This window comes from Melopsittacus undulatus, chromosome 11 (genome assembly GCF_012275295.1).
Source record: "Melopsittacus undulatus isolate bMelUnd1 chromosome 11, bMelUnd1.mat.Z, whole genome shotgun sequence".
NCBI lineage: Eukaryota > Metazoa > Chordata > Aves > Psittaciformes > Psittaculidae > Melopsittacus > Melopsittacus undulatus.
Genome location: NC_047537.1, coordinates 18,501,039 through 18,525,589, shown reverse-complemented (window position 1 = coordinate 18,525,589; position 24,551 = coordinate 18,501,039). Strand labels below are relative to the sequence as shown.

General features: G+C 43.5%; 1 protein-coding gene across 2 annotated transcripts in view; it reads left to right on the top strand.

The window, feature by feature from the left end:
• Positions 1-24,551, top strand: part of ASPSCR1 (ASPSCR1 tether for SLC2A4, UBX domain containing) — a 37,410-nt gene that overhangs the window by 11,008 nt on the left and 1,851 nt on the right. For both annotated transcript variants that reach the window (XM_005144204.3, XM_031044882.2), the window contains 8 exons: positions 5,613-5,752; positions 8,016-8,097; positions 8,420-8,486; positions 9,377-9,439; positions 9,741-9,793; positions 22,936-22,987; positions 23,690-23,759; positions 24,076-24,263. In XM_005144204.3, the coding sequence (XP_005144261.2) occupies positions 5,613-5,752; positions 8,016-8,097; positions 8,420-8,486; positions 9,377-9,439; positions 9,741-9,793; positions 22,936-22,987; positions 23,690-23,759; positions 24,076-24,263 (715 nt within the window). The remainder of the gene's footprint in view (positions 1-5,612; positions 5,753-8,015; positions 8,098-8,419; positions 8,487-9,376; positions 9,440-9,740; positions 9,794-22,935; positions 22,988-23,689; positions 23,760-24,075; positions 24,264-24,551) is intronic.

The window sequence follows — 24,551 nt, the reverse complement described above, 5'->3', positions numbered from 1 at the left end:
TGCTTTAAATATCCTGCTGCTTAAATAAAGTCTACCTCTTTCTGACCCTTTTTCCAGCAAGACAGTTGAACATCTCGTTTCATTGTTGGTGTCTGTGAAGTAAAACTGTATTGTTTAAAAATGCTTTAGCCAATGTAGAGATACCAGAACTGATGGCTTAAGAGTGCTGTGATGCCAGCACAGGATTGCGTTTTAATGCTGTTAAGTAGGCTTTCTCTAGGGCAGCCATATGGAATTGAATGCCTTCAGCAAGGTTGGGGATGTCTGGCAGGCAGCATAAAATGAGCTACAGGAGGCTTTAAATTTGTACCTTACTCCACATTGTTGTGCATTGGGAATTTCATGTCCTGGTTTCTCTGTGAGCAGCTCTTTCTCTTGTCCGTTCACTGTACATATCATCACTATGGTTGGCTTTAGCATTCAGAGATCCCCTTCATGTTTTCCCACTCTTTAGGACCTCCTAGAATCAGAGTTTTGTGTTTATCTCTGGTTCTGATACAGCCTTGGGATTTAACAATGGAAAGCCTTAGGTAGAAAGAAAGAGTGCCTGATGAGGTTCAAAGGGACCTTGATCCAGGAGGAATTTAGCAAGACTCTTGTGTATATTCTCATGTTGATGTGGAGATTCTGCCTTGGTTGATTTCTTTGTGGTGGCAGTTCATTCTTGATGAGTTTCTGAATTGTTCAGGAGCAGAAGCCAGGCCCTGGAAGGACTCTGGAGCAGTTACAAATGTAGCAGGAGGAAGCTTTGCCAACCCAGTGGTGAAAATTGTTGTGTATTAGAAACACGTTTGGGTCCACCTCATCAGTGTTGCTGAACCTTTGGGAACAGACCCTGCGCATGGAGCCCTGAATGGTAGGCTGGGTGGTTTGTCCAGTCTAATGTGTTGCTTGCTTCAGTTGCACTCTTGCCTATGGGGAGGAAAGGAGGAGTTTCAGTTGTGTCTGAAAAGAAGCAGTGAAAGGGTTTGTGCTGGGATTCTTTACTGGTCCTGTTGTCTGTACTTCTTCGTATGTTGGCAGGAGAGACAGAACTCATTTCATCATTTTACTGGCTACAGCTTGTTGGGCACAGAGCTGTACAGTGGTGGCCTGAGGACTGTTATAATCCAGCATCTGCCTGGGGGTTGCAGTCCAGTTCAAACCACTCGGAGGCACTTCTGGAGCCAGCCTCCCTTCCAGTGTGAGAGCAGCTTTGGAAGCAGCTGCGGATTCTGTTGGGGGGGCTCTGCCCTTGTGTTAAACAGCATGTGATTTTGACGGCTGCTTTCAAGCCCTTTGATCTCTGGTGCTTTTGCTGCTGATTGATTACATTTTGTTCCCTCCTCTGTTCCTGCCATCCTCCACTCTCCTTGCTCTCAGCAGCTACAGCAGAGCAGGGCTGGCCACATGGCATCTGCTTTTTGTCCCTTTTCAGTCCTGAGGAAAAAACCCAAAACAAAACAAATTATTTTTAAACATCAAAGGTCCATTTTTGTAAAAGAATCTTCCCATTAATGCTTTGCCTGTGTGTGGTTTTTGAAGCTGAAGAGAGAGGCTGGATAAAATCTGTGCTGGCGTCCCTTCGTTTCTTGGGCTAAAGATGGTTTACAGACAGCTGCGTGCTGACTTTGATGTCAGGACATTAATTATTAGAAGGTAACTTTACACCAGATTCCCCATGAGATTAGAGTTCCCTGAGGTAGTGGGTAGGAGGTGGGTCTCCAGCGAGAGCTTGCTGCTGTGGAACACACAGTTGCCACTGCTTCACTTAAACTCACATGGACATTTTCCTCAGCTTCCCTGCTTCCCTAGGTCTGGGGTGGTGACCATCCAGTGAGCTGCATTCCTCCTGGCACTTGCTTTATCACAGAGGCTGCAGTTACTTAGACTGCCTGGTAGACACTGGTGTGAATAGATGGCTTCAGCCTGCTGGTAGAAAGTACCTTGCATCTCAACCTTGGTAATAGAGGTAGAGACTTTGAACAATGAAGAACAAACTGTTACGCAGCATCTTTGGCTCCTGAAAGGTATCTCTGACAGAAACATGCCAGCAAAATGCAGAGCTTGCTTTCCTCCAGAGTTAAGTAATGGGAGGTAGAAACTGCTGTTTGTGACAGGAGGTGGTTACCTTTGGCCGTGGCTGCAGAAAGCCGGGATGTGGGCTGGAAATCAGGGTGGTGCACCTAGAGCCTCCTTTTTGTAATCGCCATGGGAAGGTAGTTTTCAGGTTCTGCCTGTGCTTTAAGATTGTTGGTGACACATTAAAAGAAGGTTCAGATTGAGAAAGGCCTAATTGGAATACCTCAGCTAGCAAATGGTAATGGATGAAGAAAAAGAAACAGGGTGATGGCTGGACTCCAGGGAAGGAGACACTGGTAAAGCAGTAGGAATGGATGGGTTCCTTTTTCTCTCTGAAGAGTGTTTCTTATATCTGTAAGGATGTAGGATGCAAATTACATGGGGTGCAAATACATGGCAGAAGAGATATGATGGTGATATGATGTGGCAGCCTCTGCATCCTCAGATCAGAGATCTTTTGGGTGCTAAGCAGTGCTTAGTAGACACTGTGCTGCCCTTCTCTGATCAGACCCCATTGTGTACTTTTGTAATTGAGTTGCAGAAACTCTGAAAAACAATCTCAAAATACCTGAATTATCTTCCCAAACCCTCACTCATTAAAGCTGTCTGCAGAATTCTCACTCTGATCCTGGGGGTTAGCTGAACATTTAATGTTAGGAAATTCTTACTCTTAATTGTGATGGTTTGGGTTTTTTTGTGGTGTGGTTAGACATGGACAGATCTGCTCCTTCTATACAGGAAAGTATGTTTCTTCATGTTAAATAGTTGATAGGTAGCCTGTCTTGGTCTGGAAATTACGATACCAGCATTTGGTGTTGGCTGGGAAAGCGAATAAAGTAACACACTTGGAGCTCAAGGAGTGTGTGTCTGTGCAGGGCCAGCACAGGTAGGCTGCAGGGGATGTATGGGGACATCTGGCTGGATGTAAGCTGGAGTCAGGAATGAGTGTTTACGTCTGGGAAGTAGTGGATTTTGTATCATGTCACTTAGGTAGTTCTGTTTGGCTGGGGAATGGCTGTAGAGGGAGGGTTCCTGACTGCCCATTTTAGTACCTTTTTGGCAAAGGAGACCCATCTGGTGAATGATAGTGTGTGGAAAGTGAGGCTTGAGTGACACTTGTAACAGTGCAGTGGTCTGGAGCAGTACACCCGCAGCAAGGAAGAGGGGTGAATGCTTAGGACTGGAATGTATGTCTATCTTTGGCTATCTCGTGATTTCTGATGTCTTGGCTGAAGTCTTTAGCTACTACTGTGGTTTGGGCAGTGACTGATGCTTTTCCTGTGGAATCCTGCTGCTGTTAGGATTAGCTAAAGTGCCTGCTAGAGCCAATACTAAATGCTAAGTTTAGGATTTGCTAATGCAGACACTGAAATTCTCTCCATTGTATCCCAGCACCCTTCACAACATGCCATAGGATCATAGGATAAGTCTTGCTCAGTCTGTTTGGTTTTTGTCTATTTTCAGTCTGTCTGTTCAGAATGAAATGAAACTTCAGCCTATTTGAGGAGATTGAAGTACTCCTGAGTCCTGGGGAGCCCCAACTGATTCTCCTCTGGCCTTACTGGAGCAGCTGTGGGCAGCAGCTGTGACCAATGTGCAACAGCCCCTTTCCCAGGGGGAGGCTCTGTGTGCTCAGGATCCCTCCCGCAGCGCTGGGCATCCCCCCGGCCCCAGGAAAGCTGCAATAAGGCTCCTTCACCCGCTGGTTAGAGCTGACCCTGCTCAACTTTCTAAAAGTAGCCCTGGTCCCACCCACACAACCTCCTCTTTTAATTTCTCAAATTACCCTTTAGTGCCCACAGCAGAGTGAACATTGCCTTGTAATTTGTGTTGTCCCTTTGACAACTGAGGGAGACTCCTGTTCCCAAGGGGCCTGTGCCTGGGGGAAGGGAGAGTGGATGGAACATGTGGGAGACTTGAAAGAATATATGAGGGAATAAAGGGAGAAGAAATGAGCATCAGGTTTGTTCATAGAGCCTGGGGTTAGGCTGGCAGCTGACTCCGTGGGAGTGCTGTATTAACTGTCAGAGTATTTGTGCTTGTGGGGCTCTTCCACCATGGGCTGCTTCCCTGCAGCGGCTGCAGCCGCAGTGCTCCTGCTGCTTGTTTTTCAAGTGCTGTGTGCTTAAATGTGATTTAAAGAGCTTGAATTGTTCAAGAGCCAATAGGTGTAACTACCTCTTGTGTATTCGACTCTGGTAGTGGTTTACATTCACATACTGACACAGGTGCTGCTTTTGATGTAAGGGATAGTAGCCAGTCTCAAATCTCTTCTAAACTGGGAGGGACACATAATGTTCTCCCTTCAGAGACTGCAGATGCTGTTTGTCTCCTAGGGTGGGAGGGTGGAGGGGGGTTTTGGCTTGGGGTTTGCAGGGGTTGTGGGTCTTGGTGTTGGGTTTTGTTGTTTTTTTTAATAAGTGTGACCACAATCCTAAGCCAGGACCCTGTCCTTAGGGTTTGCCCTCACAATGCCCACTGCGACATGCGGGGCTCTGGAAGGGGGAGCTGGGCAGGGCAGCACTGGTAAGAGGTATCTTGGCTGGCTGAAGGCTGTGTGCTGCTCCAGCGGCCTTTGCTCGGCACCTGCAGCATAGGGAAAATTGCTGAGGAATGGATTAAGTGCCTTTATTGTAGCTAATACATTCAGTGAACTGTTCCTCCCATCTGCTCACTTTGCCTGCATCAACAGCTGATTTCAGTGCTAAGTACTTTGTAAGTACAAAGCAAAAGGCGTTTCACCATCCAGGGGAGCTTCCTGCAGTCTGGAAGCCAAGTTAAAAGTTTGCAACATGTACAATGAAACCCTGCAGTGACTCAGTTCAGAGAACTCAGGTCAGAAACTGCCTTAACCAAAACACAGCATTGCTCTCCAGAGTGAGATGAAATGGAGTAAACCCTGGTTGGGAACTAGTGCCATTGATTCTGTGGAAAGAGGATGTGAAGCAAAGAGAACAGAAGATACAATGTGAGACAGGAGTGCACGGCAGGTAAAAAGTTGGGCAGCTTATATTCTGTAGTATGAAGTATGACACCTCTGTAAGTTGTAGAATGGTCAGGAAGTGGTTATGTACTGAGAAAATTTTTGGAGTAGAGCAAAGAGAGCTTATGATTTTGGGACAGGAGTGATTCCTGAGTACTTGTAATGAGCTTGTAACTAGCTAGGAATATGGTTCAGCTGCAAAATACTGTATTGTAAGTGAAGGGATTCTACAGGCACTACCTGGAAGGGAGTTATCTCTTCTTACATTAGATGACTGCTGAGGGTACTACTCTAGGCTTCCTACACTGATGATGGAGAGCAGCTCGCTGCTGGGCTGTGACTCCTCTGACAATAGGTTGCTGCTGCCTGCTGGGAGGAGTTGTGCCCCATGCTTTATCAACAATAAAGAATGACAACACTGCCAACCTCTGTATCATTAGTCTGATCCTACTGACGTGCTTTCCACACCAGTTTACAAATATTGGCCTTTTCCCTTTTTTCCAGGATCCTTACAGCATAAGCACAGCCATGCGTTTGAAACTAATTGAAACTCATTTTTATTTTGTAGCTTGTAGACCGAGAACCACTTGTATGTCACCTGGACCTTCTAGAACCACTTCCTGCTGCCCCAGAAGAGCTTCCTGATGAGTTTTTTGAAGTCACAGTGGATGATGTGCGGAAACGCTTGGCACAGCTGCAGAGTGAGAGGCAAGTTCCCATCCTGCTGCCTAGTTGAGACTGCTCCATTTGCTTTTGTTGAGCAGAGTGACACTGTGTGCCTATAGCTGGCTGTGATCTCTGAGTAAATGCTTGTAGATAAGTTACTGGGTGTGGAATTAATGAATTAATGATCAGCACTGCAAATCTCTGCCTTTTATGCCGTTTGAGTTTAAGGGCTATGTTCTGTTGCTGTGATAGGACCTATGTTTTTGTGTGAATCAGTTGAGCACTTGTGCATGTGATAACGTTTTCATGTGGATGTTGAAATTTCCATCACAAAGTGTCTGTGGGTCTGATGTGTTTATCAGAGAACCGCAGGCAAATGAGGGTGGGCTCCCACTGAGAAAGGATTAGAAGAAAAATTCTTTCCTGTGTTTTGCATTTCAGGGAGTTACTCAAAGCCATTTAACACCCCACCATATTTTACTTCTTTCCTTCTCTGTTCTTCTGAAAGAGAAGCCACTGGCTTTATAGTGAGATGTACTCTTGCTAGAGGCCCAAAGTGGCAGCGAGCTCATGCTATCTGTTTTGAACTGACTTTACATTAACTTTATTAAGAATGAAATGAATAGAAATTGTAACTTTTGATGGCCAAAAAAAATAATACAATAATCCAGCTTCATAGGAATAACTCTCAGTGACTACAGTAGTAACTAGTAGCATTTTCAGCCATTAAGAAGTACCTTATATTTTAACAGAAAAGACCAACTTTGAGACATTACTTAAATGTAAATAAAGTGAAATGAAATTTAGTGACATGAGAATGTTTGGAACACACACAAAGAAGGGGAAGAAGTATAGGAAGCTGGACTAACTACGCATCTCACTGTTCAAGTAGCTTGCTGTCAAATTTTCTTGATTTTACTCTTATTCCACTTCTGAGCTAAAAACTCTGATTAAGATAAACTAGCCTCCCCATCACAGCAGCATTTTGCTGTCTGTATTTTCCTGACGAAATCAATTTCATGAATGTATGTGATTTCAAGTAGGTCATAACATTCCTTTAAACATTACAAGCAATCTCTGAGACTATGGGACAGTCCTGCTTCACACTCTAACCAAGTCTGAGTTAAGCTTCATACTTAGAGCTGATTTTTTTTCCCTAAAGGCTGTTGAAATCCACATGAAATCACAGATTGGCCTGAAAATTCCGTGATGTGTAGGTCTAGAGTATTTAGTGGTACAAAGGTGGGATCATTTGGTTGGGGGTTACTGGAATACAGCACCCTGAAAAAAAAAAACCCAAAAAAGACCTAATTTCCAAATTTGCTGATGCTTGTAATGCATATGCCACTCACAGACAAAGGTAAAAATAAAAGCAAGTTACACATGAATCTGATACCAGTTGGCTTCTGATCTCAGCTAGTGAGTCTTAGCAAAAACTGGCTGGACACAGTGCAGTATTTTAAATGCAATTAGAATTTAATTCTGACTTTATGAAGAGCTGGGAATTTATGTGGATCAGCATTTGGTACACAAAGAGGGAATGGAGCTAGCACTTCCAGAGCATCTTGGGATATGCTGTACCAGCTGACAGTCTGGGCATGCTTGGTTAAGTCTATACTTGTTTTGTTCAGCAGCTATTCCCAAGATACTTCGAATTGTATATGTGTAAGATATTAACTTGTAAATGGTTGTGCAGAATTACAAGATCAAATGTTTCACCAGAATCTAGCCTCATAAATTGATTATTCAGAATTAAGTGTGAGCAAGGAAGAAAGACTAAAGCTGAGCATGGAATCTGTTTGGTCTAAGCTTATTTCTTCACTTACAGGAAAATATATAATTGTTTTCTTGAACTCGTTGTTTCATCTTAAATTTTGTTTTCACCCACTACTCCTTTTAAGACATCAGTCTGCACTGCCAGTTCTTGAATGATCTGAAACTTCTCTTCTTGTTTCCCTGTTACTAGCTAATACCCATTAATTTCTTCTGCTAACATTGTTTTACAGCTTCAGTAGCTCTTCTTGCTCCCTGGAGTAATTAATAATTCCATCTCTTCTTGGGTACTGTAAGCAAACATTCCTGTGCTTTTCTTAATAACTTCTCTGGCATCTGCTCTAGTGAACTTATTTTTAAACTTGTACATTAATGTTATATAGTATCGTGGCTGATGCTCAGTAGTTCTATATATGAGATTCTGGAATAGAAGGTTGGGAAAATGCTGAGAGGGAGACATGGAACAGTTGAGCATTCTCATCAACCCTGCTGGTTACAGAAGTGACAGCTTGTCTTCTTCCCATGTATCTAGGAAACGCCTGGAAGAAGCTCCACTGATGACAAAATCCTTGAGGGAGGCTCAGCTAAAGGAAAAGTTAGAGCGTTACCCAAAGGTAGCCTTTGTTCTTTCCCAGTCCCTCTGGCTAGTCCAGGCTCAGGGGCTGAGTAACTTTGGGAATCAGTTGTGATAACAGGACCTTGAGCTACTTACAGGAAGACACTTCAAATTTCTGTCCCTGTTCATTGCTTGTGGGATTTGCACAACAGTTGTGCCACATAAAATCAGCTGTCCTGTAGTGACACGGGTGGGTGCGGGCAATCTATCTCCTTTGATTTTGTTCCAGATGTTTCAAAATCCTTACAATTTCTAAGCCAAGCAGAGATGTTACAGAACCGCCATAATAATTCACCTGATGTGCTTTGCCTTTGATTTAGGTGGTGCTGAGAGTCCGTTTTCCAGACCGTTATGTTCTACAGGGGTTCTTCCATCCTAGTGAAACTGGTAAGAGCAGTCTTCAGTCTCCAGTCTATGTAGCTGCAGCTAACACCTCACCACTGATCATGATAGAAGAGCATGGCTCTGAACAGATTTTTCTGCTGTCCAGGGAAGTAATACTGCTCTGGAAAAGCAGCAGTAGCTGGTTACACTATCCTTACAGGGTTCCTGAATGGGATGAGGAGTCTGGAGGGATTAACTTAACTAAGGGGAGTTTATTTCCAGGGCTACTTGGCTGAGACTGTCAGCCCACCTGATGGGAAAATACTTGCAGTTAGGAAACTGTCCCCCCTGATATCTTGTTGCTTGTGTCGAATGGTGTGTTACTGAGATGAGTTTGAACACTTCCTCTATGAAACCAGTGCCACTCCCTTGTCCCGATCTGAAATAAACCCCCAAACCAGGAAGAAGAAAAAGAAGCTTTACCTACTGTAATAATGAGATGAACCTTTCTGCCTCTATCAGTTCACAAAAGGTGGCCAGACCATACACCAAGTAGCTCTTCCTATTGTGGTGGAGATCCCCTTGTTCTCTGCTGGCATTGATGCTTACCCACAGTGAGGGGGGTTGTTTTTAGTACTTTTGCATGGAACAAGAACTAATAATTAGTTAGCAGAGTCTCACCTGGCTGAGCTCTGCAAATTTTACAGCTGCTGTTGGATTTCCTAGGAGAACTTCACTGGCATCCTTAAATTTTGCCTAGGGAGCAACCAGTCCAGCTTTGTTTGGGAGGTTTTGGGGGGTTTTGGTGTTTTTTTTGTTCAGGATATTTGTAGTAGTAAAAGTGTTCTTTTAAGGAAAAGGCAGTCAGCAGCCATTGTAGAGGCTGTTACAGGGTATCCTCTTTTCCCTGCATCTGAAGAAGTTCAGCAAACCTTTCTTTCTTTTTTCCACAGTTGGCATTTTGAGAGCCTTTGTAAGAAGCCATCTTGCAGATGCAGAGTTGCCATTTTACTTGTGTGAGTGTGCTGTTGGTAATATTTGGCCTTACTTTACAAAGCCTGTTCCTAGCTGTGGTGTATATGGGATCTTTTGATGCCTTGAGGCACCCGGGGAAGAATTTCTTCCCTAAATACAGCCTCAGAGTGCAAAGGTGTAACCTGCTCACTCAGGCACGTTGTGCTTCTGCCTAGCAAGAAGCCTGTGTGGGCAGTGTGAATGCGTCACTGCTTTAATAAGCAGCAATCCCTCCCATAGCTGCTGTATTTATTGTTTTGCTTCTTGGGTGGTCCTGTTTTGTAACTTGTTTTTTAACTTCAGTTATTGCACCTCCCAGAACCATTTTGAAGGATGAAAGTTTGACGCTCTTGGAGGTAAGCGCTCCCTGTGTGTGTTTCTCTATGACTTGCTGCTCCCCTGCATGTGCTTAGTTACCTTGAAACAAAACTGTATCATGTTGTGATCCCTGTAGGCTTCTGCTTAGCCAGGGCTAATGGAACCAGGTGTTTTGGAGCACAAGCTCCTCACCAGAAGAGGTCCACCTTGTGCAACACTATGCTTTGGCATATTGTGTCAGTGTTGGGGAGGGTCACATTGTTCCATACAAATGCTATTGCCTTGCGCATTCTGAACTGTGTTTAACCTTGAAACATTATTACAAGAGCTGAGCTAAGGTAAGGTCTTAGTTGGATACAGCAAACTCACCTTAGTTAGGGCTTGGTATAGTATACTTAGTATTACTTATATATATATATACTTAGTATTCTTACACACTTAGTATTCTTACACACTTAGTATACTTACACACTTAGTATACTTACACACTTAGTATTCTTATATATATATATAACTTAGGATACTCAATTGTATCTTAGTATAGTAAGAGATGGGAGACAGGATTTGGATGTGTAACTGTTTTCAATTTCTGTAGCAGCAGTTAGAGGCCATATTAGACAAAAATCTGAGCTTTTTGTTAATTGTTGAGAATTTATTTTAAGGCACCTCACGCATGAACACATACTCTCTGTGTGTAACTCTTCTCCAAGGCTCAAATTCTGTTTTAAACATCCAGATTCTTGAAGGGTTTTTGCAAATATCAAATAAGGTGGACTTGAAGTCTCTGGCCAGAGACCCTTGGCTATGTAATCACACGTGTTAAGAGACTGATGGAGTAATTTTGGCCAGTGACTTTGCCCCAGCCTCACCCTTTTCTAATGTGCTGTTATTCAGAATAACATGGAGTTTGTGAAGAGGCAGTGGAGATGGCTGCAGGGGACAGGGCCAGGCAGACAGCAGTGAGATGCTTCCTGAGGAAGCAGAAGGGGTAGGGCCGGAGAGGGACAGAGAAAGCACTTGTCAGGCAGCATGGTGAATCAGGTAGGGATTAGCATGCCTCTGAAGTTGTTTTTAATGGAGCTTTCAAAATTCCACAACTTCCTGACCAGGTCATTTGGAAGAGATACATGTGCAGCTGCTTTTAGACTACTGAATATTCAGGAAAGCAAAGTGTGGATCTCTGTGTTCACAGTGGGAAGTGTCTCCCCTTCCTAATACCCTGCTAAGAATTATTTCATGAAATTTGAAGTTTTGGGAGTGGTTTTGTTGATGCTGGAGTTCTTTGTATTATCACCATGCCCGTGACAGGTTTAGCTTCCTAGGGAACCTGGAGCCTCTTGGGGATCTCAGCCCTCTGGTTCTGTGGCTCAGGAATTGCTGTGGAGTTGCTTTTGGCCTCCATCCAGCTTCACAGCCCAAGGGCTCTCTGCTTTTACCAGCCTCCCCGTGCTCTACATGACCATGGCCTCTGTTTGAATGGGCAGTGCATGGATGTGCTCCCACCAACAGGAATGGGATTGTGGTTGTGTTGGTAAGACAATATCACTGTGGGTGGGGAGAACAACGATTTTTTTTTCAAAGCCATTTTGTATATTTTAATTAATAATGAAAATGCCAGTGGAAAGCACTTTGTATCTTTGAGCCGGAAGATTTTACCATTCGGACATGAAGGCAGTTCTCCAGTTTCCTCTGATTTGAGCCATCTCACCCACATCTGCCACCCAAAACACTCTCTCAAGGCACACATGGTAACCATGATGGGAAAAGCAAAGGACAAATCTTGTGTTCAGATTCTGAGAAATCCCACGAAGGGGAAGCTGCTGTGGCTGCAGTGCTAATGGTGCATTTGGAAAACTTTCAGAGGAACAGCAGATAATGAAAAATGGTCTGCACTCGTTAGCAGTTCTGAGGCAAAGGAAGCAGCCTGGGAGCTGGGACTAGCACAGACTGCTCTGACACACCACACTACTCACAGCCTTCTTCTGTCTCAGTCTCTTCTTTTGGTCCTGAGCTGTCATATCTGAGCGCATCCCTCACCTAGAGTTCATTTACATGTTTTCTAACATGCTCTTTGGAATGCTTATTTCACCTTTCCAAAGCATGTTCTCTCTACATCTCTCACCAACAGGTTTCCTGAATGAAATGGGTTGTTTTTTTTCTGTCTTTTTCTAAGATTTGGCTGGTATGTGTTTCTGTATTTCCTGCTTTAGCCTTAGGACTTGTGCCCCTACAAAATATCTGGTGTTCTTTTCAGTGTCTCTATAGGAAGTGATGTTGTCCCCCACCCAATATGCTATATTTTCCTCTAGAATGTCATGGATTTCAAGTTTTGACACTATTTATTTTTCCTTTAAGACAGGCTTTCCTTTTTTTTTTGTTGTTAAGTACATCCTAGATGCTGAAGACTCACAATCTGCCTCTGTAATCAACCTTTATCCTATTCTCAGTTCATTTTCTATTGGATCTTTTGTTGTTCCTTTGAATTCAATGTATTACTTTTCTGATGCAGCTTTCTTCCATTGTCTCTGTCACTGGTGGGAAATACCCTGTCTGCTCACGTGCCTGTCCATACTACCTTGAGATCTCCTGTGACTGTTGTCTTCCTCTTCTTTTTTAGTTAGCTTCTAAATCCTTTGCAAACCATACTCATTCCACAAGGAAAAGGGTGTGTGTCTCCCTGTTCAATGAACTTGAATGTGGCACCTTCTTTGCTGACCTGTATGTGCCTCCTATTCATCCAGCCTCTGATGCTGTTTCCGGTCCTTGTTAGTCCTTAGCTTTGGTCTGTCTTCCAAATAAAGTTCAAAATCTGCTCACCTATATTTGCCCCTTGTCTCCTCCCTCATCCCAATACTGTTCTTTTCTCTTTTTCAGCAGACATTCAATGTTTCTCTGGGTGTCTTCTGAAACATAACTTGTTCAGTGGAACACCACAGAAATAATTACATGTCCCTGTCTTTGAAACTTCATGGCAGGAGTTGTGCTTCATTTGCTGTGTTAAAGCCTTTGTTCTGTACCTGGCACTGTTACTTGTGCTTATTACACTTGTGGCAAGTTCTCAGTTTCCTAGTTGTGACATGTAGTATGGAATTCATTCTTTGCAGCAGCTCACCAAGACATACACATGTGTTACATTAGTGCTCTGTAGAGACCCGGAGGTGTCTTTCAGACTTTCAGTCTTCCAGATTCCTTTAGAAATCACAACCTGATGGAGAACCTGGTCAGTTTTCTTGTCAAGCATCCTCCATGTGTGGTGTCTGTCCTGAGACTGAAGTGTTTGTCGTGTTGCACAGCAGAGGTGCAGAGCTGATGTTAGGACAGAACTGACTGTCCAAGGTACAGAGCTCGAAGGCTGGGCATTCTCCTGCAAATCGACTGGTTTAAGGAATAATTTTTCTCTTTTCCCACTTCCTCTGTGTGAACACAGAACAACAGCAGCATCTGATTGAGACAAAGGGTGGCAAATCCAAACTTGATTTAAGAATTATTTTTTTCCATGCAACTTGCAGTCCCAGTGCAGTCTGACTAAACTGTGTGTAAAAAGTGCTTGTGTTGAGAATTTGGGTATGCTTGAAGAAAAGTGGATTTTTTAAACATAATCTAAGCATACAGGATCATTACAATTATTTGTAAAATGTGCAAAGACAAACCTCGTGCTTCACATTTGTTAGGGATTTTAATGTGACATTTTGAGAGGTTACTACATTTCCCAGCAGTTGCATGACTTGGCATTTTTTTCTTAGCCACATGGTTCAGTGTATGTAAATGCAGTGATGCATGTGCTGGGAAAAATAATTTGAACTTCATATGCATCTCAGTGACCTGTCAGGTTGATTCTCATTGCCATGGAGTGCAGTGATGAATCATCAGCTCATCATTGAATAGTCAAAGTTGAAATGACCTTCTTTCCAAATCCAAAGTATTCAGAACAAAGTAGATAACAAAATGAAGAGCATCACTGGATGAAACTAGGGTTTGCTTGCATCTTGAATAATATTTGCAGATCTGGTCTCATCTTAAAAAGGAACTGGGAAGGGTGCAGTAGAGGGAAATGGGGATCATCAGAGGTGTAGAATGGCTCCTGCATAGAGAAAGACTGAGTAGGCTAGGGCTTGTCAGTCTGCAGAAGATGTGATTGGGAAAGAAATGACATATCAAGGAGAAGCTGGAAGGGGTTTATTTCTTGCTCTGTCCAGGACAGGAGTGTGTGGCATCAAGGTGATAGAAGAACGTAGCTGTTCATGCAACAGAACACCAATGTAGAATTTCTTGTCACAGGCTACTACATACTACAAGTATGTACAGGTTCCAGAGAAATTTGTACAAGTGCAAGGAAGATATCTACTGTGAGTCTCTCTTGAACCTCTCTTGAGCCATGTCAGGAAGCTTCTGAACTGAAAATTGTTACTAGCTAATAGTATTAGGGGAAAGTATCACATAGAATCAAAGAGCAGGGATACTCCTCTGTGCATCTGGTTTTTGAGGGTTGTTTTGGTTGCTGTTGGAAACAGGATACTGGCTGGACTGAGTGAACCTGTGGCCTGCATGCATTTGTTCTTGACATCCTTGTGTACTGCTGAAAGTGGGCTACTTTGCAACTTACCTGACCCAATAGCACTTCCTATATTGACTCAACTATCCTATAGATTGAATGGTAATGGACTAATACACATGAAATGACACATAAAATTTCAGCTTTGTGAAAGTAAATGTTTTGCTCACACACATCACTTAGTTCTGAGAGTTGGCTAATGCAGTTATGCCAATGGACCCAAGTAAACTTTTCCTCCAGGGGGCCTTGCTAAAGTTCATAGTGATTTTAAGGAACTCACTTTATCTCCTTCTGCAGTTAAGTATATGAACTGTGCAAAGTTTCTGCTCGTGGTGCAGTTTGTTGCCTTAGTCCATTTGGTGCAGAAGCCTCAGATGGTTGGAAATGTGTACACAGCTGTAGGCATTCACCTCTATTCACCTATGCACATTCACTGTGAGATTTCAAAATGCTCTTGTGTGCTTATCCCCAGAATTAGGAAAACCCACCCAGTTCATCAGAGCTGACTTGCAAAATAGAGTTCATGGTGCAAGGAGCAGGAAAGCATTGTTGTAATTGAGCTGTTCTTTAAAAATATCAAGTTCTATTCAGGGAGACTTTAGCCTTGGCTATGGGGCCCTGGGCACTGGAAATGAGTGCATGGTTTGACCCAAATGCTTGAGGCTGGCAACAGTGCACCAATGAGGTGAGCAGAGTAGAGGTTTAGCAATAAGGGAAGATTTGTCACTGGATTGGCAAGAAACCGCAGGGGAATTATTTTGTTAGAGGAGCAGAGAAATTCATGTATGTTCAGGATGAGGTGGGAGAAGACTGCAAAGGGCTGAGGCAACTTGGAAGGATAAAATGGGATGAAGAGAGGGAGGGGAAATAAATGCTGTGCCTGGATGGGGTTGGGCTCCACAGTCTGTTTAGAGCTTGAGATTTTGGGGCAGTTGCCCCTGTGCTGCTGGAATGTGTGCTGGGGGCCAGGCAGATGAGCATGTGTGAAAGGAGTTGTTTGATGCAGCTGGGTTGTAAAATGGCCATTATGTAAAGTGGGTTTGCGGACTGGAAGAGCTGTGTTTAGTGACAGTGGCCATGCAGCATTCTGTCCCTTGCCTGGGGCCTTTCGTCCCTTTCAGGTCATGTCCTGTTATGGCAAGAATGATTTTGTGTGTTTATAAGCATTTTATTTGGATGAAGCATCAAACAGGAAAAAAACAATTCCTGCCAGGAGCTTGTCATACCATTGTGGTTACCCTACTGCTTGTCAGAGACCACAGGGCTCTGACTTGGGAGGATGGTGCCTTATCCCAGTTTAGGTTGGCTGGTTCTGGGTGAAGCTTTGCTCTCTGTTAATGGTGTAAATCCTTTCTCATCTCTAACTTCTGCCAGTGAAGGGCCTGTACTGTGATGTCTTCTGCTCAGATAGGCTTTCCCTCTGCTGTGGCAGATCCGAGTGCTTGGCAGGGGCTGAAGTGGCCTTTCTTTGCAGGGAAGAAACGGGTGCGGAAGTTGCTCTGCCTTTCGTGTCCCTGGCAGCTGTGTTATTGTTGGATGCCCTTTTTGCGGGTGGCTGTTGCTAATCAGGCTGCTTTGCCTGAGCCTCAGCGCTCCAGGAGAAATCACAGTGGGGCAGAGCAGGAGAGGTGACATTTGTGGTACTGGGCCAGGTGAGGCAGTGCTGGGGACAGGCCTTGCTCACCCTTCTCACTTGCTCTGTAGTGTTGCCTTCCAAGCCATGAACTCTTCAGTGTGAGGAGAAGGTCGTGCTGGTTAGTGCCCAACCTCGCAGCGCTGCGGTCCTGATGCTGTGCTGGGTGGTGTCGGGCTCTGCATGGGTGAGGGCTTCGCCCCTTTCAGGCATCCTGTGGTCTGTGGAAGGGAAACCTTTGTGCTTTAGTCAGAGCTCCCTTTCTGGTCCGGTTTTACAAAGGCATCGTAGGGCAGATTGCACTGCATCTAGGTATGTGAGCGGTAACTGTGAGCCATAATTGAAGTTGTATGAACCTTAGAATTCCTGTTCCTGACTTCCAGATGCGATTTGTCCTTACCCTGCCCCAGGAATGCTGCTCCTTTTTTTTCTTTTTTTTTTCTTTTTTTTTTTTTTAATGTGGTTTCTTTTGCGTTTGCTCTTGGGGACTTGTTGAATTCCTGTTCTCCAAATACAGTGCTGGAGCTCTTGAGAGAAATGAGAACTAGTAAAGAAAACCAAAGAGTGAGGGAATAGAGGTTGGCTAGTGGCTTCTGCATGGTCCATCCTTGGTTTTCTGGGTTGCTTTGTCATGTCTAAGCACAAGTGGACCACTCTTGTTACTTTTAAGTGAGACTGTGGCAGAGAAACATCCAATTATTTATTCCCTTCAGTTTAGTCATAGGTTAATTAATTGCCTTCTGTTTTCTCCTTTGAGAAGTGCCTTGGTACATAGAGAATTCCAATGGCATCCTTCAAGGGTATGGAATTCTCTTGATGAACTTCAGAAGGATTTTCTAGAAACTTATGGTCTTTTTCTGAGACAGAGGCAGAGCCTGCTTGAGCCCAGGCACAGTGTCCTGGGCACTGATCACTGCCAGCCTGGCTGTTTCAGCAACTTACTGTCAAGGAGCCTGTATGATTCCTGAGGGTATCACTGCTAGGGTAGAGGGCAGAGTTGCTTCTGTGATATGACTGGGACTTGGCTGTTTGGGATTGTTTGTCCAGTGTCAGACATGAATCATGGACTTGTGCCTGGCTTTCCCTGTCCTAAGTTAGTGGTAGGTTGTCCTGCATTCTGCAGACAGCCTTGGTACAGGCAATGAGAACAAGTGATGGTGTCCGAGGCAGCAATGTGAGCACGTTTGAACTTTCAGTATTTAGACATGACTGAAATTTGTGCTGTAGCTAATAGCAGGAGTCACTGCAGATGGTGGAGTACCATATTATCAACACTTCTGCTCTCTCTCCGCCCTCTCACTCCATTCAAGCTGGTAAGGTTGGAACCACATTCATTAAATATGATGACTTCCCATGAAGGGAGAACCTTTACTCTGCAAGCAAAACTGGGGAAAAAGACAAATATTGTCAGCTTGTTTGCCAAGATACTTGGGCTGAAAAAGCTGTCTGAAGTGAATTCTCCCAAAATATGTGTGTATTTACAGTATAATGAGCTCACAGATTGGCAGCAATGTGAAGTTTTTTGAACCCATAAAGACTTCAAGGCATTGCTTTGATTTTTTGTTATTGCTATTTTTGCTGGCTGCCTTATCCTCATGTCCCTTGAAGTGTTTTATAATGTTCTGCTCTCTAGAACTGATCAACTGCAGGCATCCCTGTTGTAGCACTTGGCATCGGGTTCCATATAACTCTTGTTGCTTGTTTGTGTTTTTCTAGGCTAGCCAAGCTTTTCAGAGTTGTTTCTTAGCTTCTTTCTCCTTCCAGAAATGCACTTGTGGAGTGCACATCTGGGGTGGGTTAGTGGAAAAAAATCATTGATTACTGTGTTAATGCTAGGAAAGAGTTAGTAGAAGGTAAGAATGCCAGCCACTGGAAAAGTCAAGGCAGCAAAGAGGGCAGGAGGCCATCATCTGTCTTCAGAGGAGCTGAAGGAATCACAGGCTTCCACATAAATATTTAGATCTTCTAATCAGATCTTAGAGCGTGCTGAGTGTTTCCTCTGGCGTGTACCATGGGGCAGACATCTAGAGGAGCTGTTTGTTCCTTTTTTTGCCTTTGGTTCTGTTTCCATATCCTGTTTGTTAATGCCAGCTTGGGCAATAAGTCTGGCTTGCTTGTCCAGTGAAGCCGACTGCGATCTGAGCAGTGTGGAGCCTTCTCTGCTTTTGGCATGAGCCTGAATGCAACTTCAGAAACAATTCCTTCATCAGAGTTAGTCTGTTGGAGGTATTGCCAGCGGCAGCAAAGAAAATTGCAATTAATAGTGAAATCCATCCAGCCCAGAGGACGACATTCACCTTCCTGTGTGCAGTCTTGGCCCTTTGCTTACTCGTTCAGGATTTTCCCATCTGGCCAGATTTTGGTAGCTTGTCTGGTGCGGTCTGTTTTGCTCACTGTCCATCCTTGCCCCTGATGCTGACTTCCAGCAAGTCACTTCCATCCCAGTGAGGGCCTTCTGTAGGACCGAGTGTTGGAGGGGTAATTCTGCCCAGATGTCCTCTCCTGCAGTTGGTTGTGAAGGCCAGCTCTCCCAGAGCTCAACTCAAGGTCTCAATGCTCTTTATACATGGATTCCTTTTGAAGGAGCCTTCTCAGAGTAGTGCTTTCAAATCTTATCTTTGCCTTATGAATGTTGAAGGTCCCTTGCTCTAACTGGATCAGACCTCTTCTGTACTGGCTGCAAAATATCCATCTTCTTTGGCAGTTGCAGTCCACATTGAGCAGCTTTGTTCCCAGGTTATAAACACCAACCACTTTGTCAGTTTCCCCCTTTGACCATGACTGGAGTGTTTATTTCTGTTTCAGCAATGCTTTGCAGTCTTGCTGGAAAAGCTTTTGATCCACCGGCTTTCCAGTTGAATTTTCCAAGAGCTAGTTTATGTGTTTGGGGTGTGTGTACTATGCAGTATTTCATGTTGGTAGCTTGGGTTTCTCCTTCCATGCGCGTGTTCCTTTGAAGTGCTTATTTTCTTTTAACATCAAACTAACAGCAGACCTGTGGCACTCTAATCTTTTCAGATCATGTTAATGGAAAGAATGCTTCTCACTGGCAGCTGCGAGTTCCCCTTAGACAGCAGTCTCTGCTTGGTCTGAAAGCATCGCTCTGTCAGCGAGCAGAGTAACTGCACGGTACTGATGGATGTGGCTTGCAACGCTGTGTTCTAGGGGTTTTTGAATGTGTATGTCTGGAGGTACCTGGTGAAGGAGGAAGTGTTGAGATGTTATTTGGGAAGGGTCTGCCTGAAATCTTTTCTGTGCCCTAGAGAACAAGTTACCAGGAGGTGCAGTAAAACAAAGCAGCAATGTTCCTTTTGTGTATTGCAGATGGATTCACAGAGGAATGTTGTTCTAGTGTAGATATTTTTAACACGGAATGCAAGATGCAGTAGCCCCAGTACCACCCCGCAGGCAGGGTACCCTGCATTCCTAAACCACGCTCACCACTGTGGTGTCTGATCAACTGTGCCTGGCTGGGCTGAAGTAAAGCTCAGAGTTACTTGGCTACATGCTTTTAGACTAAATGTGGCTTTATGAGAAGCAGGCTGGTCTCCAGGTTTCTGAAACGGAAAGCTCTCATTTAAACTTCTGCAACTGTAAGTAATGCAGTGATGCTGTGTTATTCAGACCTTTAAAACCTGAGGAGCTGTTTGGTTGGAATGGTACTCCTTGAATGGGGAGGACAGTAAGCAGGACATTGGATTCCTCAACTTCTTGCCTCCTCAGTGACTTTCTGATCCCTTCAGAAGGAAGCTGTCCTGTGATTAAGGCCTTGGATAGGACTCTGGAGACTTACACACTTAGTTTTCATTTCTGCTACTTGCCATCCTGTGTGACCTTAAGTTATTTAATGTCTCATTTTCTCATTTGTACCAAAAAAACCTCAACTAACAAAAAAAAAAAAACCCCACAAAACAACAACCCCAAAACCCAACAAACCAAAACAAAATCCCAAGCCCTCATGCTTTCTTACATTTTTATGTATACTGCACGTTGCTGCTCATTACATGTATATAATTGCACAAAGACACCATTTTCACTTGGGTTTCTAGATGCTGTTGCAATCAAATTAATAATCAAACTGCATTTTGTAAATATGCCTTGCACAGTGTGATTTGAACATTATAATTCAACAGATTAAGGTAATCTGTTTTCCCAGTCAGAGTGGCATTGTATCTTTGGCTGGAAATCAAAGCAGAAAAAAAGATAAATGATGGATATTTGAGTATAGTAACTAGCTGTTGACTCATTCATACTGTAGTAACTCTTCACATACAACCAAATGGAGATTTTTGAATAGTTGTTTCAATCAGCCTATGATCTCTTGGTCAATCTGACAGGCTCAGGTTGACTCTAAGAGATTTCTACGTGTTGATGCACAGGTTTGGATAAGAATCCTGTGCAGCTGAAGAACTGCAGAGTTCTAGAGACATGGATGTATGCATTAGAACAACTACAAATGAGGGAATACCAGCTCACTTGAGAATATAGTTTTCAGGTAATGCTTGCATCCTTAGCAGTGTTAGAGAATACTAAAGGCTCCAGCTTTGGGTTTGTATATTTTCCTGGACTGCAGCTAGCAAAGCCCTTCTCATCTTTATGCCAAGACATGCCTTGGCCAGTGGGATCATTCCACTGGCTCAGATACCTTTTTGTTACAAACCCCCTCAGACAGCGTTAATGTCCTGTCAGGGCCTGGCTGAATCCTGGTGAGATGTAGCTACCTGCCTTGTGTGCTGCACCCTCAGGAAGTGCTGGAATGGGGATGGTACCAGAGAATCCTGCCCAGAGAAAACTAGGTAAAGGGTTGTATGAATGAGCCAATCATCTATCTAAAGTGAGGAACTTATTGGATGTAGATTTGGCAAGAAGGGGATGCCGTGTTGGCTGACCCCTAGGAAAGGATAGGGATGCAGGGAAATGAGCCATGGGAAGGATTCTGTATATAGCTGGGAGCTGCTGTCAGGTTCCTTTAAGTTTCTTTCAATTAAAAGGTTTTGAACTGAAACTTCTGGACTGATGTGCTGCCAGCAGTGGGAAATGGTTGTGGACATGGATCCTGAAACTTAGAACTATGGTTATTTGTGAACCTGTGAGTAAATAGGGTAGAGGTTTATATTGGGGCACATTCTGTGTGTTTGTGTGATTGAGTGTATCTGTCTAGCTCTTGGTCTGTGTTTCTCACTCTTTTTCTGCCTTATGCAGGCCCTGCCATGAATTTTCTCTGACCCCTTGGGGCCATTCCTACATGAAGCTTTGATGTGTGTGCCCAGAGCTTGATTGACAAGGAAGTTTTGGTGGCGGCAGCAAGAGAAAAGGGCAGGGCTTTGAACTAAAGGGCTTTGAGCTCTGAGATGCTGTGCTTACTTATCTCCTTCAGAATGTTAATTATTTACCAAGATAATTGGTCAGGAGGGGAAAAAAGAGAGGGGAGGTTATTAAAAAATTCCAACACTGACACACTACAAAACCCTCATTTTCCAACTTGCAGCTGGCATGAAAAGGATGTTGTGTGTAAAAGGCTTGAGTGTATGTGTGTGTGTGGGGGGGAGCTTTTTAAGGCACCCATTTCCTAAATAGAGGGATCCCTTCAGACGAATGCAGCGGAAACATCAAAGCTCTTGCAAGAGTTTTCTCTGGGGTTTCTAAACCGTGTCTGGTACTTTTTAATTAAGAAAGTTTATGGCGAGCCGTCTCTGTGGCTGGAGCAGCACCCCCGGCCCTGCCGGCTGAGCACTGCAATGGTAAAAGACCTAATAAATAATGATTTCTGCTAAGATGGCAGTTCAGCGATGTGGAGATGCCTGGCTGCTGTAGCAGGAGCTGAGACTTGGAGTCGACTGATTGGAGACTTGGAGTAGTCTCCTGCTTCAGTTTAACATGATGTAGGCCATGCTGTATGTGGAAGTCTACAGCCTTTGGTTAATAATTTGTAATACAATGTACTCATTTAAAGGTTGTAGTCAGGAAGAGAGGTGACGATGTTTCATTTTGCCTCTGGTTAACACAGTTTTTTAGTCTAAGTATTAGGTAGCAATCCACAGAATGAATGCACAGAACCTTTGAGTTCTGGTAATTGCTGTGCTGGATTGGGTCCAAGGACCCTTATTCCAGTATCCTGACTGTGCTGATGGTGGCAACAGAGGCTCAAGAAAACTCAAGAGCAGGCAGTCTGCCCTGCACAATTCCTGCGTATCCATTAATGATATGAAGAGGGGCAGTTGCTTGCTTTTATCTATTTCTTTATTTATTGGATCAAGGTGAGAAATACAGTGTTATTGTTTCTGTGTATGTCAAACTTAATTCAAATTTTGTATTGAATTATTCAGTATATATTTATGCAGAGGTAGTTGAGTAAAGCTACTGAGCCACGATGGAAAGGACTGAGTGTGGAAAGCAATGAGCATGCAGTCCTGCAGTTATCTGGGTCACTCGATGAGCTCAGTGGATGAAAAAAATGTTTGAGTATGGCAGAGTTATTCTGACAAGTAGGAACTTGGAATTCAGGCTGGATTTATAAAAGGGTAGACTGTAGCCTGGGAAGCTGTGAAAACTAGACAAATTCCAATTAGAAACAAGGTGTAAATGTAATCATATCATCTAGAGTAGATTTCTGAGGGCATAGCTTGATTTTCCTTCTCTTACTATCAGTCACTCGGGTCTTGGAAGATTCTTAATCATATTCACATTGTCTGCTCAGCAGTGGAGAATGTGGGTGAAATATAAATGGCCTGAAATACGGGGACAGAGGAGGACAAATGGCAGGTCATCAGTCCTACGAGCACATGCTGTACACTTGTGTGTAGAAGAATAGATCATGTCTTATGATCTCTCCCTGAGCACCTTGTGCTCTACACACGTTGAGCCTTTTCCAAATTATAGATGGCTCAGTGCCCTCAGCTTGAACTCTGAATTTGTCTGTAGCTGTCTAACCTGTCTCTAATGTTCACAGTGACCTGTGAAAGTGTGTACAGTGATCTCTTCCCTTTTTGCTGCAGGCTAAACTCTTTCCAACTGCTGTCATACATTTTGGATCAGAGGAGTGCAGGGGTGAGTAAATTTCCTCTCTTGTTTATCTGTATAGCTCCTGTAGTAGATCCAGAATTACATCCTTATGTTTAGAGTTCTTCTGATAAAAGATAATGCAGTCCCTGCGAGTGCTGGCAAATGTTCCTGTTGGGAATGGCTTAAGCTCTCTGAAGTAGCTTGGTCAGTTAGTTTTATCGTACATGTAAACACAGCACCTTTCCTGTGAGATTTCTTAGGCTGTGGAGTGAGCATTGTCTGCTATGGAGACAAGAATGATAGAAGAACAAGTCTATAGAAGGAAATTCTGCTATTCAAAATGTTAACTAGATAGATGATACTGAAAGACTTTTACAGACCTCCTATTATAGTGGATTAGATACTACATGGCTGTAGATGGGCGAACAGATTTGAATCTTTGATTCTTTGATACCTCCATGTTATGCTTAGAATCTTTTTCTCCCAGATTAAAGCTCTGGCTTCACAGAAAAGTTTGAGATGCAGAGAGCACTGAAAGAACATGTCAGGATCTTGAGGTCTGAATGAGGAAATTCAACTTGTGAGAGAAATTGTCACAGTTTAGAAGTGTCCTGTGCCAGCTGGGGGAAAATGATGGAGATTTACTGTAGTATACAGCAAGTATTTTCTGAGCGAGAGCTATGGGATTCTGTGGTGATTGAAGTCTCTCTGTTACCAAACAAGTGTTTGGATTTCATTTTTAAACAGACTGTTACCTGAAGTCAGACCTGCTGAGCTCTGCTGTTTCCCCTTCTGCAGCTGATGTATTAGTAGCCAGGTACGTTGTGACTGAATAGAGTTGTAGATGGGTATTTCAGAAATGGGAAGCATGAAATGAGCCCATCTTAATACAAAGAAATGTGCTCTGAAGATACTAGGACTTCATTTTCTCCTGAAGCAGTCATACTGGCATACTTGACTTCACAGCTTTGTGAGTCCATCTTTGCAAAGTAGGATTTCAGTGACTACATCAAGTAAATCCTTTTATGATGAAAAAGAAGCTTTTCAATCTGACTTCAAAAGTTTAGAGGTGGTGGTGGTACAAGGAGCTATTACGAAAAGATTAATTCTATTTGCTTGGTTTTTTTCCTCAGATGTTTGTCCAAATCATTAGTTTCTTCTGCTTCATCATCTTTACAATCAACAGTTCCATCCCTGTCTGAGCCAGAAGTGGGAAGAGACAAGAAGACCGATGAGCAGCCAGAGCCAGCAAGTGTGCGTGAAGCTCCACCGGTGCTGAGGAGGGCCCCTGGGAAAATACCCAAATGGCTGAAGCTGCCAGGTATCATGAAATCAGAGGAGAGTTCTTCTCATTCTTCCTTTGCTGTTAGAATCTGGTTTAGTACTTTTCTCTTTATTTTTTGAGTTGGTCTTTCTGTTTTCAATCTTCCCTGCACAACAGTAGTGGTTTTGCATAGTTAAGGTTGCAGCCAAGTTTCCATTAAGAATTTTTATTGCAGAAAACTGCAACCTTGATTTTAGTCCCAGAACCAATAACTTATATGTGGTTTTTATATGGCAATTTATACAAAATATGAAGGATTCCGGAATTTAAACAATGGGCAGTATT